The 16,998-nt window shown below is 44.0% G+C and overlaps 1 protein-coding gene across 1 annotated transcript in view; it reads left to right on the top strand.

The window, feature by feature from the left end:
* Positions 1 to 1,398: 1,398 nt before the first annotated feature.
* Positions 1,399 to 16,998, top strand: part of scrib (scribble planar cell polarity protein) — a gene marked incomplete at its 3' end in the record, with an annotated part of 101,927 nt that continues 86,327 nt past the window's right edge. Inside the window, exons 1-5 of the mRNA XM_048617339.1 lie at positions 1,399 to 1,512; positions 6,127 to 6,205; positions 7,571 to 7,660; positions 9,104 to 9,160; positions 11,668 to 11,731. Coding sequence (XP_048473296.1) covers positions 1,479 to 1,512; positions 6,127 to 6,205; positions 7,571 to 7,660; positions 9,104 to 9,160; positions 11,668 to 11,731 — 324 coding nt within the window. The remainder of the gene's footprint in view (positions 1,513 to 6,126; positions 6,206 to 7,570; positions 7,661 to 9,103; positions 9,161 to 11,667; positions 11,732 to 16,998) is intronic.

The following is a 16,998-nucleotide window of genomic DNA, read 5'->3' as shown; positions in this document are numbered from 1 at the left end:
ATCAGGGACATATCAGAGATGACCACAAGACTACTCAGACCCCTAGGTAATAGGGTAGCCCACAAACCAACAAGCACCCTGCGGCAGCGACTGACGAATGTAAAGGATCCCATACCCACAACCAATAAAACTAGTGTAATATACAAAATACCAGGCAAGGACTGTGAGAAACATTACGTAGGCCAAACTGAAAGAAAACTGACAATAAGGATACACAAACACCAACTAGCCACCAGGAGACACAACCAATTCTCCCTGGTCTCCGTACACACGGACAAAGAAAGGACACAAATTTGACTGGGACATCACATCCATAATAGCACGAGCCAAACAGAGACATGCCAGGGAATTCCTGGAGGCCTGGCATTCCAACTGGAACTCCATCAACAAATGCGTTGAACTGGACTGGATATACAAACCATTGAAAAAGCAGAACTGGAAGGAATACCAACTGTCCCGACAAACCGAGGCATATAAATAACAAGTGGGACAGAACACCAGCGCTTCACCGAAGGCACACTGATGATGATACCTAGCAGGGTGACAAAACGTCTGCAATTAAACATACCGGCTTGGTAAGCACGTCTACAACCTCATCCACAGCCAGAGCCTCAAGTCTTTTCAAAAGCTTTGAAGTGATTTTAATTGCATAAGTTTTAATATAGTTATGGAAAAGGGTAAGACTGTTTCTCATATGAAAGTACGAAATTGGGGGTACGCAAATTACAACACTTTATGGCAGGGACTGGAGAAATTAGATGGGGACAGCTGTTTGAGGGAAAATCTACATCACAGATATGGGAGACTTTTAAAGGCCAGTTGATCAGAGTTCAGGACCAGAATAAAAACTGAAAGAACTGCAGTTGTTGTAAATCAGGAACAAAAACAGAAGTTGCTGGAAAAGCTCAGCAGGTCTGGCAGCGTCTGTGAAGGAAAAAAATCAGAGTTAATGTTTCGGGTCCAGTAACCCTTCCTCAGTTCTGATGCTGTCAGACCTGCTGAGCTTTTCCAGCAACTTCTGTTTTTGTTCAGGACCAGAATATTCCTGTAAGGATGGCAAGATTCAGGAACTCTGTAAGAGATGTTGAAAGTTTGGTGAAAAGGAGGAAGGAAGCAGATGTAAGATTTAGGAAACTGATTGGAGGAGAAGATTTGTATGCACAGGTTGGGGTCTGGATTGCACTGTGTGTGTGTGTGTGTGCACGCGTCGGTTTAATTGATATGTTCATCAGGGATTACAATGATTTGAAACTGACACATGGGCATTGCTACAGGCAGAAGGCAAAGAAGGCCAATAAACGAATTAGACAGATGGCAAGCTGACACAAACACGACTGGCTGAATGACCTCTCTTTGTGCCATAACAATTAAGATTCTGTTTGCTTGTCTTGTAGCCATTTTTCAGGTTGCTAAACCTACGGAAGCTGGGACTTAGTGATAATGAGATCCAGAGACTGCCTCCAGAGGTTGCTAACTTCATGCAACTTGTTGAGCTCGACATCTCTCGCAATGGTAAGTCTGGGAGAATACCTGTGCACATGTGCCTCTGTGACAGCATGTGTGGCTCTGTATGCATGTGCCAGTTTGGGGGCTGTGTCTGTTTGTGTGTTGCTACATCTCATTGGGATAGCATACTGGAAATCGAGTTCTCCCTAAGTCATCTCAAGACTTCAAGATTTTATCAAATTACATAAAATTCCTGAATTCATCGATCTATTTAGAACCAGGTGAAAAGCAAACACAGGTCAGGTTTCTGTACTTAATGAATAGTCATTATAAATGGTTTCTGACTGCAGACGAACTAGGGATGGGCTCTGAGGAAGGGTCACCGGACCCAAAATGTTAACTCTGATTTTTTTCTTCACAGATGCTGCCAGACCTACTGAGCTTTTCCAGCAACTTTTGTTTTCATTCCTGATGGGCACTAAATGCAAACCAGCCAGCAACGCCCACATCCCACAAAATGAATAAAAAATAACTATTAATGGTTGGCGTTTAACTCCAGTAGATAAAATACTTACCTCTTTGTATAACTCCCCCACACAAGCATACAGACAGTCAAAAAAGCATTGGTGGTATGGGTGGAAGGGAAAACCAGGAAGGTTTGTGGCCTTTGTCCACAGGGTGTTGATTGGAAGGGGAGCTTAGGTGGTGGAGCAGCAAGAGCAGGAGTTTCTGGGGGTAATTTGGGAGGCACAGCAAAATGTTATCCCAGGTATCAACAAACATATTGAGGAAGGACGAGGAAACCATGGCTGACAAGGGAAGTCAGGGACAGCATAAAAACACAAGAAAAAACATACAATGTGGCAAAGATTAATGGGAACCCAGAGGATTGGGAAGCCTTCTGAAGCAAGCTCACTGGACCTGAAGTATGAACTCTGATTTCTCTTCACAGATGCTGCCATACCTGCTGAGATTTTCCAGCAATTTCTGTCTTTGTTTGTAAGATGAAATTATTGTACTGTTAGCCTCACTTCAGTCTTTAATAAGATCTTAGAGTCCATTATGAAGGAAATAAGGAATGGGTAATAAATGCTGGCCAGCTGCCGACTCTCGCATCCCACAGGTGCATAGAAAAAAGATGAGCCTGTGGTGTATGGGTGAACGGTACTGGCACAGATAGAGGATTGGCCGATTGGCAGAAGGCGGACAGTGGGGATAAAAGGATCTTTTTTAGGATGGCCGGTAGTGACTAGTAGAGTTCTACAGGGGTCACTGTTGGGACCACAGCTATTCACGTTATACATTAACAATCTGAATAAAGGGACTGAAAGCATTGTTGTGAAGTTTGCAGATGACACAAAGTTGGATGGAGAGACAGGTAGTATTGACAAAGTGGGCAGGTTGCAGAGGACTTGAACAAGCTAGGTGAGTGGGCAGAGAAGTGGCAGGTGAAATAAAATATGGGAGAGTGTGAGGTTATGCGCTTTGGTAGGAAGAATAGAGGCATAGACTATTTTCTATACATGGAAAGATTTCGGAAATCTTAAGCACAAAAGGACTTGGGAATCATGGTTCTCTTATGGTTAATGTGTAGGTTCAGCTGGCAGTTGGGAAGGCAAATGCAAAGTTAGCGTTCATTTTGAGAAGGCTAGAATACAAGAATAGAGATGAGTTCTGTTGAGGTTGCATCAGGCTCTGGTTAGACTGCATTTGGAACATTGTTGTTGGTGTTCGTACGCACATACGCTAGTCTCCTTCTATCAGGGTGCCTGTGCGCTAGTCTCCCAGGGTCGGTATGTGTCTTGCATTAGTCTGCCAGGGAGGGGTATCTGTGTGCCCGCGTGCCAGTCTGCTGGGCATGGGGGTCGTCGGTGTGCCCATGTGCAGGTCTGCCCCTAGTCCCATGCACCCCAGTTCCTGCTTTTTGTTCAACTTTATACATCTCCTCTTTGGATGCAATATCATCGTTAATTTCTTCCGTAAGCCATGAGCCCCTTTCCCTTTTTTTGTACCCATCATGAATGAATAATTGTGTAATTCGTGTGTGTGTTCCACCATCATCCCTTTACTGAGGTTCCCCGATCCTTCCTTGCCAGTTTTTGCTTCATACACTCATAGCTCCCTTTATTTCGATAAAGGAGCCTGATTTCAGATTTGACCACTTCACTCTCCATCATGATGAATTCTATTGTATTGTGGTCAGACATCCTCAAGAAACCCCATACAAAAAGATTGTTAATTGATCCTTTCTCATTGTACGGTAGCAAGTCTGGAATATCCTGTTCTCAGGATGGTTCCTCACTGTTTTGTCTAAACAAATCATCTGACACATGCCAGGAAATCCTGCTCCACAATATCCTTGTTAGTTTTGTTTGTCTGATCTGTATGTCAGTTAAGGTCACCATTAATGCAGTGGTACCCTTACTGCATGCATCTTTGATTTCTTGTTTAGTATCTTCCATCATATCTCCACTACTGTTTGAGGGCCTCTCGACATCCCCACCGTTTTTTTGTCCCTTGATATTTCTTACTTCCACCGATGCAGATTTCGTGTAATGACTTTCTGAGCTAATATCCTTCCTCTCAATGTTGCTTTACCTTCTTTACCTTTTTGTCTGCCCTTCTTGTGTCTGTAGACAGGCTTTGGGGGTTTACAAGATGGGCTAGCCATAATGAGGGACTGTCTTATAAGGAGAGATGGAGTAGTTGGGCCTGTACTCATTGAAGTTTAGATGAATTACAGGTGACTTTATTGAAACCTAAAACATTCTTGGGGACTTGATAGGGTATCTGTGGAAAGGTTTTTACCCTTTTAAAAATTAAGCCCTCTGGTCCCAGACTGTCCCACAGGAGATCACCCATTTTAGACAGATATGGAGGAATTTCCTCTTTCTGAGAATGATGAGTCTGTGGAATCCTTTACCATAAAGGACAGTCAAGGCTGGTTAATTAAGTATATTCAAGGTTGAGATAGATCACTAATCTGTAAAGGAATCAAGGGTTATTGGGAAAGACAGGAAAGTGGGTCATAGAATCCCCACAGTGTGTAAACAGGTCCTTTGGCCCAACAAGTCCACACCGACCCTCAGAGCATCCCACCCAGACTCATCTCCCAATAACCCACTTAATCTACACATCCCTGAACACTACTACGGGCAATTGAGCATGGCCAGCCCACCTACCCTGTACATCTTTGGACTGTGGGAGGAAACCAGAGCACCCAGAGGAAACCCATACAGACACGGAGAATGTGCAAACTCCACACAGACAGTTGCCCGAGGGCGGAATTGAACCCGGGTCCCTGGCGCCGTGAGGCAGCAATGCTAACCACTGAGCCACTGTGCCACCCTAGTTGAAGATAAGCAGATGTGCCATGATCTCATTGAATGGCAGAACAGACCTGATAGGCTGAATGGCCTACTTCTACTCCTATGTTTTATGGTCTAAGTATTCCTTGTTTCTGAGCTGCTTGTAGCCACTGCGTTTGTATGGCTAGCCTGGTTCAGTTTCTGGTAAGTGGTAACCCAAAGAATGTTGATGATGGTTGGGGTGGGGTGTCAGTGATGGTAATGCCTTTGAATGTCAAGAGGCAGTAGTTAGATTCTCTTGGTAATGGTCATTGCCTGGCTGTTGTGTGGTGCAAATATTACTTGCTATACATCAGCTCAGACCTGAATATTGCCCAAATCTTTCTGCATTTGGATATGTGCTGCTTCAATGTCTGAATCAATGTACCCTGCCCAGTGAAGCGGTTGAAGCTACCTCGCTGAATGTTTTTAAGGCAAGGCTAGATAAATTTTTGAACAGTAAAGGAATTAAGGGTTATGGTGAGTGAGCGGATAAGTGGAGCTAAGTCTCAAAGATCAGCCATGATCTTATTAAATGGCAGGGCAGGCTCAAGGGGCCAGATGGCCTATTCCTGCTCCTAGTTCTTATGTTCTTATGAAAGAACCGCGGATGCTGTTTTTGCTCAATATCTGAAGAGTTGCGAATGGTGCTGAGCATTGTGTGGTCATTGATGAACATTCCCCACTTCTGACCTTACGATGGAGGGAGCATCATTGATGAAGCAGCTGAAGATGGTTGGGCCTAGGACACTATCCTGAGAAATTCCTGCAGTGATGTCCTGGACCTGAGATGACTGACCTCCAACAAGTCATACCGTACCAGAAACGTTAACTCTGTGTCTCCCCTTATAAATGCAGCCAGATCTGCTCGGCTTTTTCAGCACTGCTGAACAGGTGCTGCTTGATAGCATTGTTGTTGACACCTTCCATCACTTCACTGATGATCGAGAGTAGACTGATGGGGCAAATTTGTATGGGTTAGTTTGTTGTTTTTTGTGTACCGGGCATACCTGGGCAATTTGCCCTACTTGTCGGGTAGATGCCAGTGTAGCTGTTCTGAAACAGGTTAGTGAGTATGTGATCTCATGGCTATTGTGGTGGCACCTTATCAGATACCTTCAGGAAATCCAAGTACACCACATTGTCAGATTTTCTTTGATCCACCTTGCTTCTTACTTTCTTAGAGAACTCGAATGATTTAGTCAAACGTGATTTCCTTTTTACAAAGTTATGTTGACTTTTAAATTATTTTTATTAAGATTTTCTAACTGTGGCAGCGTTTGGCTGGACAGATAACAATGTTATGAGCTTTTCATTTCTTTTGTCTCCACAGATATCCCTGAAATTCCTGAAAGTATTAAATTCTGCAAGTCTCTAGAAATAGCTGATTTCAGTGGGAACCCCCTTTCCAGGTACAGTGACATGTTCCAGAAATATCAAAGGGTTAGAAATGTAGCAAATAGAAGTTGGAGTGTGCCATTCACCCTCCTGAGCTTTCTCTGCTATTTATAATGATCATGGCTGATTTTCCAATTCAGTACCCTGTTCCTGCTTTCTCCCCATGCCCCTTGATCCTTATCGTCCCAATGCTGTATCAAACTCCTTAAACTTATAGAGTCATACTGCATTGAAACAGACCCTTTGGTCCAATCCCTCATATTCATAAATGAAGTGTGGTCTGTGTCTCTTGCCTCTCTGGTGGAGGAGTGGCAAATGGGTCTGTGTGCCTTGAGAAGGAGTGGTGGGTGGGTCTGCCTCTCTGTGTGCCTGGGGGAGGAGTGACGGGGGTGTCTGTTTTTCTGTGTACCTGAGGAAGCGGTGGGTGGGTTTGTGTCTGTGTACCTCGGGAGGAGTGGTTGGTGGGTCTGTCTCCCTGTGTACCTAGGGAAGGAGATGTTGGAGGGGCCATTTCTCTATTTGCCCCCCTGGGGGTGTGTGTTTGTGTGTGCATATTTTTGTGCTTGGGGAGGGATCTGCCTCTATTTGTGTGCCTGGGGAGGGTAGGAAGAATAAATCCTTGAAGATGCATGTGGCCTGGCTGTGGTGCTGGATAAGGCCATTTGACCCCTTGAACCTTGGATCTTGGCTGATCCAACACTCTTCACGTTCACTTTCCTGCCCTTACTCCATAACCCTGGACTCCCCGACTGATCGAGAACCTATTAATCTCAACCTGAAATGTGCACAAGTTCTGTGCCCCCATGGCAAGGAGTTTCTCCTTAGACCAGTTTTAAATTGGTGTCCCTTTATTCTGAGACTGTGCCTTCTAATCCTAGACTCTACCATGAGGGTAGGCATCCTCTTAGCATTTACCCTGTCAAGCCCCTTAAGAATCCGAAAGAACTGCGGATGCTATAAATCAGGAACAAAAACAAAAGTTGCTGGAAAAGCTCAGCAGGTCTGGCAGCATCTGTGAAGAAAAATGTGAGGAACAGTCACTGGACCCGAAACGTTAACTCTGATTTTTTCTTCACAGATGCTGCCAGACCTGCTGAGCTTTTCCAGCAACTTCTGTTTTTGTTCCTTAAGATTCCGATATGTTTCAATGAGATCACCTCTCATTCTTCTAAACTCCTGTGAGTGGAGTCTGAAGCTGTTTGGCATTTTCACGTCAAATAATCCAATGAGATTATGGTTAATCTTCTTATGGTTTCAAGTCCACTTTGCTCTGTCAGCCCTCAACCTCACTGTTATCAAAGGTCTGTCTATCTCGCAGCAATCACTACCTGTCCCTACAGCAATCCCCTCACCTGATGTTCATGTTGTTTGTCTTGCAGGCTGCCTGATGGGTTCACCCAGCTCCGAATCCTTGCACACCTCTCCCTCAATGATGTCTCCCTACAGTCTCTGCCAAATGACATTGGGAAGTAAGTGAATACAAGATTTGGTGACAAATACAGATGGCGGTGTATTGAAAATAGACTGAGAGCTGGTTTTGAGGCAGCCTGGCCAGGGCGCCTCTGTGGCAGGAGTGGAGGGTTAGGAATGGGGGTGACATGTCTGTCAGTGTTCACTTTCTTGCAACATAGCCACATTGGCCTGCGGAAGCCATTAGGTGGGCCATTGTGTCTGCCTTACCACTCCAAAAGAATATATAAACATACGAAATAGGAGGAGCAGCAGACCATTTGGTCCCTCAAGCACATTCCAATGTTCAATGCCATTGGCATGCAGCACTTGTACCTATCATGTTATTCCAGCAATTTGATTTATTTCCAGCACCCCCTTATTTTTAATTTTTTTGTAGTTATCTCTTCCTGAATTAACCAGTTTATAGGTTATCCCTTCACTTGTTATTCAGTTATTGATGCTTTACTGACACCATCTGACACTTTTGGTCACCTGCAGAGACTCATTATTCAACCTGTCGACACTCCAGTCACACCATTTGTATGATCTTTTGATCTCTCTGCCTGTAAATTGTGTAGCTGTGTGCTTCTCTTCACTCCACCTGGTGAAGGAGCAGAGCTTCGAAAGCTTGTGATTTCAAATCAACCTGTTGGACCATAACCTGGTGTTGTGATTTCTGACCAGTGCCATTAAGATCCCAGCTGATCTAATTGTGATCTCATTCCACTTCCTGCCTGATCCCCAAGTAAGCTCAGCTCCTCTGCCAAACAAAACTCTTGCTAACATGACCTTGATAGTTCAGTCTCCAGTGCTGTCTGGAGAATTCTACAGACTGGTGACCCTCGGAGAGAAACTGTCATCTCCATCTTAATAGGAGACCTTTTTGTTTTTGCTCGTGAGTTTTAGTCTTCCCTTCAAGAGGAAACATCCTCACGGTATCCACACGATCCAGTCCTTTTCAAGATGATTAATTTTTCAATAAGATCACCTGATATTATTTTAAACTCCAGTAATGAGGATTAGTGTTAGAATGGAGGGGAACTTGCAGATGATGGTATTCCCTTATATTTGCTGCTGTTGTCCTTCTAGATGGTACTGGCTTGGAAAGTGCTGTTGAAGGAATATTTTGTGAAATTGTTTTGGTAGTCTTAGAAGTCTGTCCACGTCTGATCAATCATTAGTCTTTGCTGATTTGTGTAGTGCTGCTTTTAATTTAGTACCAGCATTAATTTCTCTATGTGACCACAGACAATGTGCCCTACACAGTTTCTTAATCACTGAGATAAATCTTTGCTGATAATTATTTTAAAAAAATTGTCTGGAGCGTTTGTATAATGGCATTTCCATTGTCCTGCCTTTTAACATAATTACCCAACACACGGAGTGAGCTGTGCCTTCGCACACAATTACCTTCATTCAGGTCGAAAACATTGTTCTTACTTATATCTGTTGTTTTGTAGCTTGGCCAACCTGGTGACACTGGAACTTCGAGAGAACTTGTTGAAGACACTGCCAACGTGAGTGGCTCTTTAATAACTTTCATGTAACACGCACTGGATTGCTAGACTCTCTCGGTGCTTGCTGCTATGTGTTGGCTTTTCCAGCCTTTCCCTGTTAATGGGTGAAAGTCTGTTACCTCCTTTCTCCCACTCCTTTCAGGTTCCTTACCCACTATCGTGCAGCTGCTGGGACCCCTTCACATATGAGCAAGCCCTTCAGTGTTTGCAGAGAGAGCCATTGACATGAACAGTGTGCAGACGTCTGTTCTTACATTAATTGGGGTTAGTTTATTGTCATCGTGGTGAGTGCAGCTGATGGAATTATTCCTTTCCCCCACTAATCCCAAAGAGTTTCACAAACAGAGGTACTTTGTGAAATGCAGTTCCCTATTCAAATTAAGCAGCTTATTTGTTCAGAGCAAACTCCCAGGCAATGTTGGCAAATGCTAAAATAATCATGCTGTTGGTGGTGAGTTAGAAGATATGTTAGCTGAGAGATTTGGAGAACTTCCTGATGCTGCATGTCAGCTCCTGTGCATCTGTAAGGACCTTGTGAAGTTGTAGGAGTTTCCCGTCAAGCAAAATTGAGGTTAGAATCACAGAAGTTTACAGTACAGAAGGAGGCTATTCGACCCATCTTGCCTGTACTGGCTTCTGAAAGAGCCACTCAGCTCATCCCATTCTCTAGCCCTATCTCTGTAACCCTCTAACTTTATCCTTTCCAATATAAATCCAGTTCTCTTCTGAAACCTCCTGTGGAATCCATCTCCACCACTCTCCCAGGAAGCGCATTCCAAATTCTAGCAACTCTTGAGTAAAGAAGTTTCCCCCTCATCTCACTCTTAGCTCTTTTGCTGACAGTCTTGAAGTTTTGACCCTAGTTATCCCACTAGAGTAGAGGACATGAGGCCATTTAGTCCAGTGTGTCTATACTGGTGACCTTATAGAGGTTGATAAAATCATGAGGGATATACATGAGGTGAATGGCAAATGTCTTTTCCTTAAGATGGAGGATTTCAAGACTAGGGGGCATATTTTTATGGTGGGAGGAGAAAGATTTAAAAATGGACATGAAGAGCAACTTTTTTTTACAGTGTTTAAAGTGTGGAATGAACTTCCAGAAGAAGTGGTGGATGCAGGTACAGTTACAACGTTTAAAAGGTGTTTGGATAAGTTCATGAATAAGAAATGTTTGGAAGGATGTGGGACTAGTTTAGTTTGGGATTATGGTCGGCATGGACTGGTTGGATTGAAGGGCCTGTTTCCATGCTGTATGACTCTGACAAGTAGCCATTCAGCCTGATTGCACTTTTCGGTATTGGTCTTTAGCACTGACGGTTATGGCTCTTCAAATATAAATCCAAATACTTTAGAACATAGAGCCATGTTGCACAGGAACGGGTCCTATGGCCCAAGATGTTACACCGAACATGATGCCAAATTAAACTAATCCCTTTTGCCTGCCCTTAGTCCATATCCCTCCATTCTTTGCATATTTATGTAAAAGTCCCTGAAATGTGCCTATTGTATCTGCCTCCACCACCACTCCTGGCAGTGTGTTCTAGACTCCTACCATTCTCTGTGTTAAAAAAAACTTGCCCCTCACATCTCCTTTCAACTCCCCCCACTAACTTAAATGCATGCCCCCTAGTATTAGACACCTCAACTCTTGGGGGGAAAAAGATTGACTTCCAACCCTACCTACACATCGCATAATTTTATAGACGTTTATCAAGTCTCCCTGAGCCTCCACTGCTCCGGAGAAAACAACTCGAGCTTTCCTAGCCTCTCCTTATAGCTCATACCCTCTAATCCAGGCAGCTTCCTGGTAAACCTCTTCTGGATCGTTTCCAAAGCCTCCACATCCTTCCTGTAATGGGCGAATACAACTTTGCAAATGTCATTTGAGGATTTCTCGTTCTACCACCCCATTCCCACACCCCCCCCACCCCCCCCCCCCCCCCCCCCCCCCTCTCTCTCTCTTTTTCTCCCCATTCCCTCTTGGACCCATCCTCTCCCTGTCTCACCTGTTTCTGCTTTGGGATCTCTGTTCTCCACTGGGCTCTGCCCCTGGCCAGAACTGACCCCAGTCTTGATTGTGCTCCATCTTTGCCTGATAATCTCTTTGGATTTCTGCTACCTGTCTCGGGGTCCCAAGGGTCGTCGGCTCCCACCCCATCTCGGGGACCCAAGGGGCGTTGGCCCCCCACCCCCCCCGTCTCAGGGTCCCAAGGGGCGTTGGCCCCACCCCCCAACCGTCTCAGGGTCCCAATTAGTTATGAGGAATGGTTTAGCTTATCGGGCTGGATGCCTGGTTTGTGATGCAGAGTGATACCAACATCATGGGTTCAATTCCCACAGTAGCAAAGGGAACTCTCCTTCTCAACCTCTCCCCTTGCCTGAGGCATGGTGACCCTCGGGTTAACCCATCACCAATTGTCGCTCTGAGAGAGAAGCCCTACAGTCTGATAAGACGCTGGCACCATTCCCTTTTCTTAGTTACGATTGTTTTGTTTGTCCTGCAGGTCCCTATCTTTCCTGGTGAAGCTGGAGGAGTTAGATCTTGGCAGCAATGAACTGGAAGTACTGGTGAGGAATTGGTTTGTCTTGGTTGCTGGCATCCAGCTCTGTATTAGGCCCTATGGGGACTTGTGCCTGTACACGTACATATAGACACAGTTTAACGTGCAGTCGTCACTTTGTCACTCTTAGGGCTTTTACCCCCCAATTCTTGGGTTGGGGATATTTGATTCAAACAAATAACAGACAGAGTTGAGCGATCCCACAACCAACAGATCAGATCTACATCCTGCAGTCCTGCCACATCCCGTCGTGAATGGTGGTGGACAGTCAAACAACTCACTGGAGGAGGAGGCTCCACAAATATCCCCATCCTCAATGATGGAAGAGCTCAAGCTGATGCATTTTGTAACAGTATTAGGCGGAAGAACCATGTGGATGATCCATCTTGTCCTCCTCCAGACGGGCCTCACCATCACAGATACCAGTCTTTAATCATTTGATTTACAGATACTTTGAAGTGAAATACTAAAGGACCCTAGGAAATACAGAGGATCACAGAGACCTTGACGTGCATGTCCACAGATCTTTGAAGTCAACAGGACACTTTGATAAGGTGTTTAAGAAGGCATATGGGAGATCTGCCTTTATTAATTAGGGCATTGAATACAAGAGCAGGGAGGTTATGTTGGAGCTGCGTATAACATTGGTTAGGTCACACCTGGAGTACTGTGTGCAGTTCTGGTCATCACACTAGGAAGGATGTGATTGCATTAGAGACAGTGCAGAGGTTGTTGCCAAGATGGAGTGATTCAGCAATGACGAGGGACTAAATAGGCTGGAACCAACAAAACCATGAATTACTGGAGAAACTCTGCTGTGTGATAGCATATGTGGAGAGAAAACGGTTAATGTTTTGAATCCACTGACACTTTTTCACAACTGTGAATCTCAATAGTAGTGCCCTAGAAGAACATAGAGAGTCCAGGAAATTAAGTAAAGATGAAATTCAGAGCACAAAGAGAGAACATGAAAAAACGCTCGTTAACAAAATAAAGGAAAATCCAAAGGTGTTTTATGCATGTGTAAGGTGTAAAGAGAGAACCAACAGAAATAACTAGGCCTGAAGTATCAGTTTGGAGCTGGAAGACATAGCTGAGGTGCTAATGAGTACTTTGCATCAGTACTCACTGTAGGGAAGGATGATGTAGGTGTAGAAATCAGGGATGGGGACTGTGATGAACGGGAATAAATTAGCATTGAGAGGGAAGTGATATTCAAAGGCTTGGCTGACCTTAAAGCAGTTAGATCACCAGGACCAAATGAGATGTGTCCCAAGCTGCTGTGAGAGGCAAAGGAGAAATTGCAGGGACCTGAATTAATTTTCAAATCCTTTCTGGTGACAGGAGGGATGCCAGGGAGCTGGAGAACTAATGTGTTATCATTATTTGAGAAGAATTGTTAGGATAAATCAGAACTACAGGCCAATGAGCCCAACAACCAAGGCAGGGAATCTATTGGAAAAAAATCTAAACTGGTGAGAAATCCGTTTATTTTTTTAAAAAAACATGCTGCATGCTAATTTTAATCAGTGAAAAGCATGTTATTCAGAGAGAATTGGCTTATATAAGAAGCAGTAATGGTTGGTAATTGCCTAAAATGTCAGGGCAGAAGGAAATAATTCCTGAATGGCTTTGAAGGTAATAAGAGAAAAGCTTCAAAAATGGAAGGCTTTACAGTGTCAGAGATGGCGATGTTGATTGTACACATCTACGAAACACATGTTTAGCATAAGGAGGGAGTGAACTCCTGTGAGGAGGATGCTTCAGTGTGATTTGGATAGGCTGAGTCAATGGGCAGATATTTGGCAGAGTGTAATGTGAGGCCATACACTTGGGGAGCCAAAGCAGGAAGGCAGATTATTATCTGAATGGTGATAGATTGGGAAAGGGGAAGATGTAATGAGAGCTGGGTACCCTCTTAGATCACTCACTGAAGGTAAGCATGTAGATGCAGAGACAGTAAAGAAGGCAAATGTTATATTGGCCTTTACAGTGAGAGGATTCAAGTGCAGGAGTAGGGATGTCTTGCTACAATTGTACTGGGCCTTGGTGAGACAACACCTGGAGTATTGTGTGTAGTTTTGGTCTCCTTATCTGGGGAAAGATGTTCTGGTGATGGAGGGAATGCATTGACGGTTTACCACTGACTCCTGGGATGGCATGACTGATGTATGAGGAGTGATTGAAAGGTCAGGATTATATTTGCTGGGAGAAGATTGATGGGGCTCTCAAACCTGTAAAATGCTGAGAGTACTAGACAGAGTAGATGTGGGAAGGATATTCCTGATGATCAGAGCGTCCAAAATCAGGTGTCACGGTCTAAGGATACAGGTCAACCATTTTGGACAAAGATGAGAAATGTCTTCACCCAGAGAGCAGTGAGTGTGTGGAGTGTATAACCACAGAAAGCTGTTGAGGCCAACATGGTCCATTTGTATAAATGATTTGGATCTGAATGTAGGATGTGTAGTTAGTAAGTTTGCAGATGACACCAAATCAGGGCAGACCAAGATGCATAGTTTCTTGAAGTGAAATCACACGTAGACAGGGTAGTAAAGAAGGCGTTTGGCATACTTGCCTTCATTGGTCAGTACATTGACTACAGGAGTTGGGGCATCATTTTATGGCTGTACAGGACATTGGTGAGGCCACTTTTGGAATACTGCATATAAGTGATTTGGATGAGAATTTAGAAGACATGGTTAGTAAGCTTGCGAAATACATCAAGATTGGTAGTAAAATGGACAGTGAAGTAGGTTGTCTAAGAGTACAATGAGATCGTGATCAGTTGAGCCAATTGACTGAAGAATGGCAGATGGAGGTATTATATTTTGGGAAAACAAACATGGGCAGGACTTTTACAATTAATGGTAGGGTCCTGGGTAATGTTGTAGAATAGAGTGCGAGGGGCTCAGGTACATAATTCTTTGATATTTGCGTCACAGGGTGGTTAAGAAGGCGTTGAGCATACTTGCCTTCATTGTTCAGACCTTTGTGTATAGGAGTTGGGACGTCATGTTGATGTTGTACAGGATGTTAGTGAGGTCTCTTCTAGAGTACTGTGTGCAGTTCTGGTCACCCTGCTATGGGAAGGATATTATTAAATTGGAGAGGGTTCAGAAAAGAGAGGGGAAAGATTTAAAATGGACCTGCAGGGGTGGGGCAACTTTTTCACATGGTTCGTATGTGGAACAAGCTACCAGAGGAAGTGGTAGAGCCAGGTTCAATTGTAACATTTGTAAAACGTTTGGACAGGTACATGGATAGGAAAGTTTTAGAGGGATGTGGGCCAAATCAGGCAAAAAGGGGACTAGTTCAGTTTAGGAAATCTGGTCGTCATGGGTGAGTTGTGCTGAAGGGCCTATTTCCATGCTGTATGAGTCTCTGACTCTGTCCTTCTCCTTTGTGAATAATGATGCAAATTATTCATTGTAGACCTCACTGACTTCCTCAGGCTCTACGCATAAATACCCTTTTCTTTCATTGAGTGTGTCTATCCTTTCTGGAGCTATCTTCTTGCTCCTTATATACATATAAAACGCCTTGAGATTTCCCTTAATCCCGTTTGCCAAAGTCATTTCATGGCTCCTTTTAGCCCTTGTAATTCCTTGTTTGAGTTCTTTCCTGCTACCTTTGTATTCTTTGAGGGCTCTGCCTGTCTTCAGTTTCCCAAACTTTACATATACTTCCCTTTTCTTTTTGAGTATGCTCTCAGTTTCTCTTAGAGTCATTGAGTCCTACAGCATGGAGACAGTCCCTTCGGCCCAAAATGGTCCATGCCGACCAAAATGTCCATCCACACGAACCCTATTTCCCTGCACTTGGCCATATCCTTCTAAATCTTTCCTATCCATGTGTTTATCCAAATGCCTTTTAAATGTTAACATACCGCCTCAACCACTTCCGCTGGCAGCTCATTCCATGTGTGTACCACCCTCTGTGTAAAAAAAAAAAAAAAGTTGCCCCTCAGGTTCTCATGTATTCTTTCCCCTCTTACCTTAAACTGATGGCCTCTAGTCCTTGATTCCCCAACGCTGGGAAAAATACTGAGTGCATTCACCCTATCTATACCTCTCATGATCTTATACACTTCTATAAGTTTCCCCCCCTCAGATACCTACACTCTAAAGAAAAAAGTCCTAGCTTGTCCAACCTCATGATAACTCAGTCCTGGCAACATCCTTGTAAATTTCTTCTGCACTCTTTCCAGTTTAATAACATACTTTCTACAGGAAGGTGACCAAAACTGAACACAATACTCCAAGTGCGGCCTCGTCAACGTCATGTACAATTGCATCATAATTTCCCAACTTCTGTACCGCATAACCCTGACTGATTTAAGCCAGTGTGCCAAAAGTTATCTTCACTGCTCTGTCTACCTGGAACTCCACTTTCAGAGAACCATGCACCTGAACTCGAAGGTCACTCTGTTCCACTCCACTCCTTAAGGCCCTACCATTCACCATGAAACTCTTACTTGGATTTGACTTTCCAAAATGCAACACCTCACACTTGTCTATATTAAATTCCATTTGCCATTTCTCAACCCACTTCCCCAACTGATCAAGATCCTGCTGCAATTTCTGATAACCTTCCTCACTGTTCACGATGCCGCCTATTTTAGTGTCATCTGCAAACTTACTAATCATGCCTTGTGCATTCTCATCCAAATCATTGGTATAGATAACAAACAGCAATGGGCCCAGCACCGATCCCTGAGACACCCAACTAGTCACAGGCTGCCAGTCAGACAAGCATCCTTCCACTATCACTGTCTGCTTCCTACCATCAAGCCAATTGTGTATCCAATTTGTCAGCTCTTCTTGGACTCCATGCAACCTAACCTTCCAGAGCAGCCTACCATATGGAACCTCATCAAAGACCTTACTGAAAACCATATAGTCTATGTCCACTGCTCTCGTAACCCTTCCTGGTCACTTCATCAAAGAACTTTAACAAATTTGTGAGGCATGATCTCCACGCACAAAGCCATAGTGACTATTCCTAATCAAATCCTGTCTTTCTATATGCATGTATCTTTTATCCCTCAGAATCATCTTAAGTAACTTACCTAACACAGATGTTAGGCTTACTGGTCTATAGTTCCCAGGATTTTCATTACTGCCATTCTTGAATAAGGGCACAACATTTGCTACCATCCAGTCTTCCGAGATCTCACCCACGGCTAACGATGATGCAAATATATCAGCCAGGGTGCCCGCAATTTACATAGAACATAGAACATTACAGCGCAGTACAGGCCCTTCGGCCCTC

This window comes from Rhincodon typus, chromosome 2, assembly GCF_021869965.1.
Source record: "Rhincodon typus isolate 14 chromosome 2, sRhiTyp1.1, whole genome shotgun sequence".
NCBI classification, from domain to species: domain Eukaryota; kingdom Metazoa; phylum Chordata; class Chondrichthyes; order Orectolobiformes; family Rhincodontidae; genus Rhincodon; species Rhincodon typus.
This window is presented reverse-complemented; position numbering and strand designations above follow the sequence as displayed.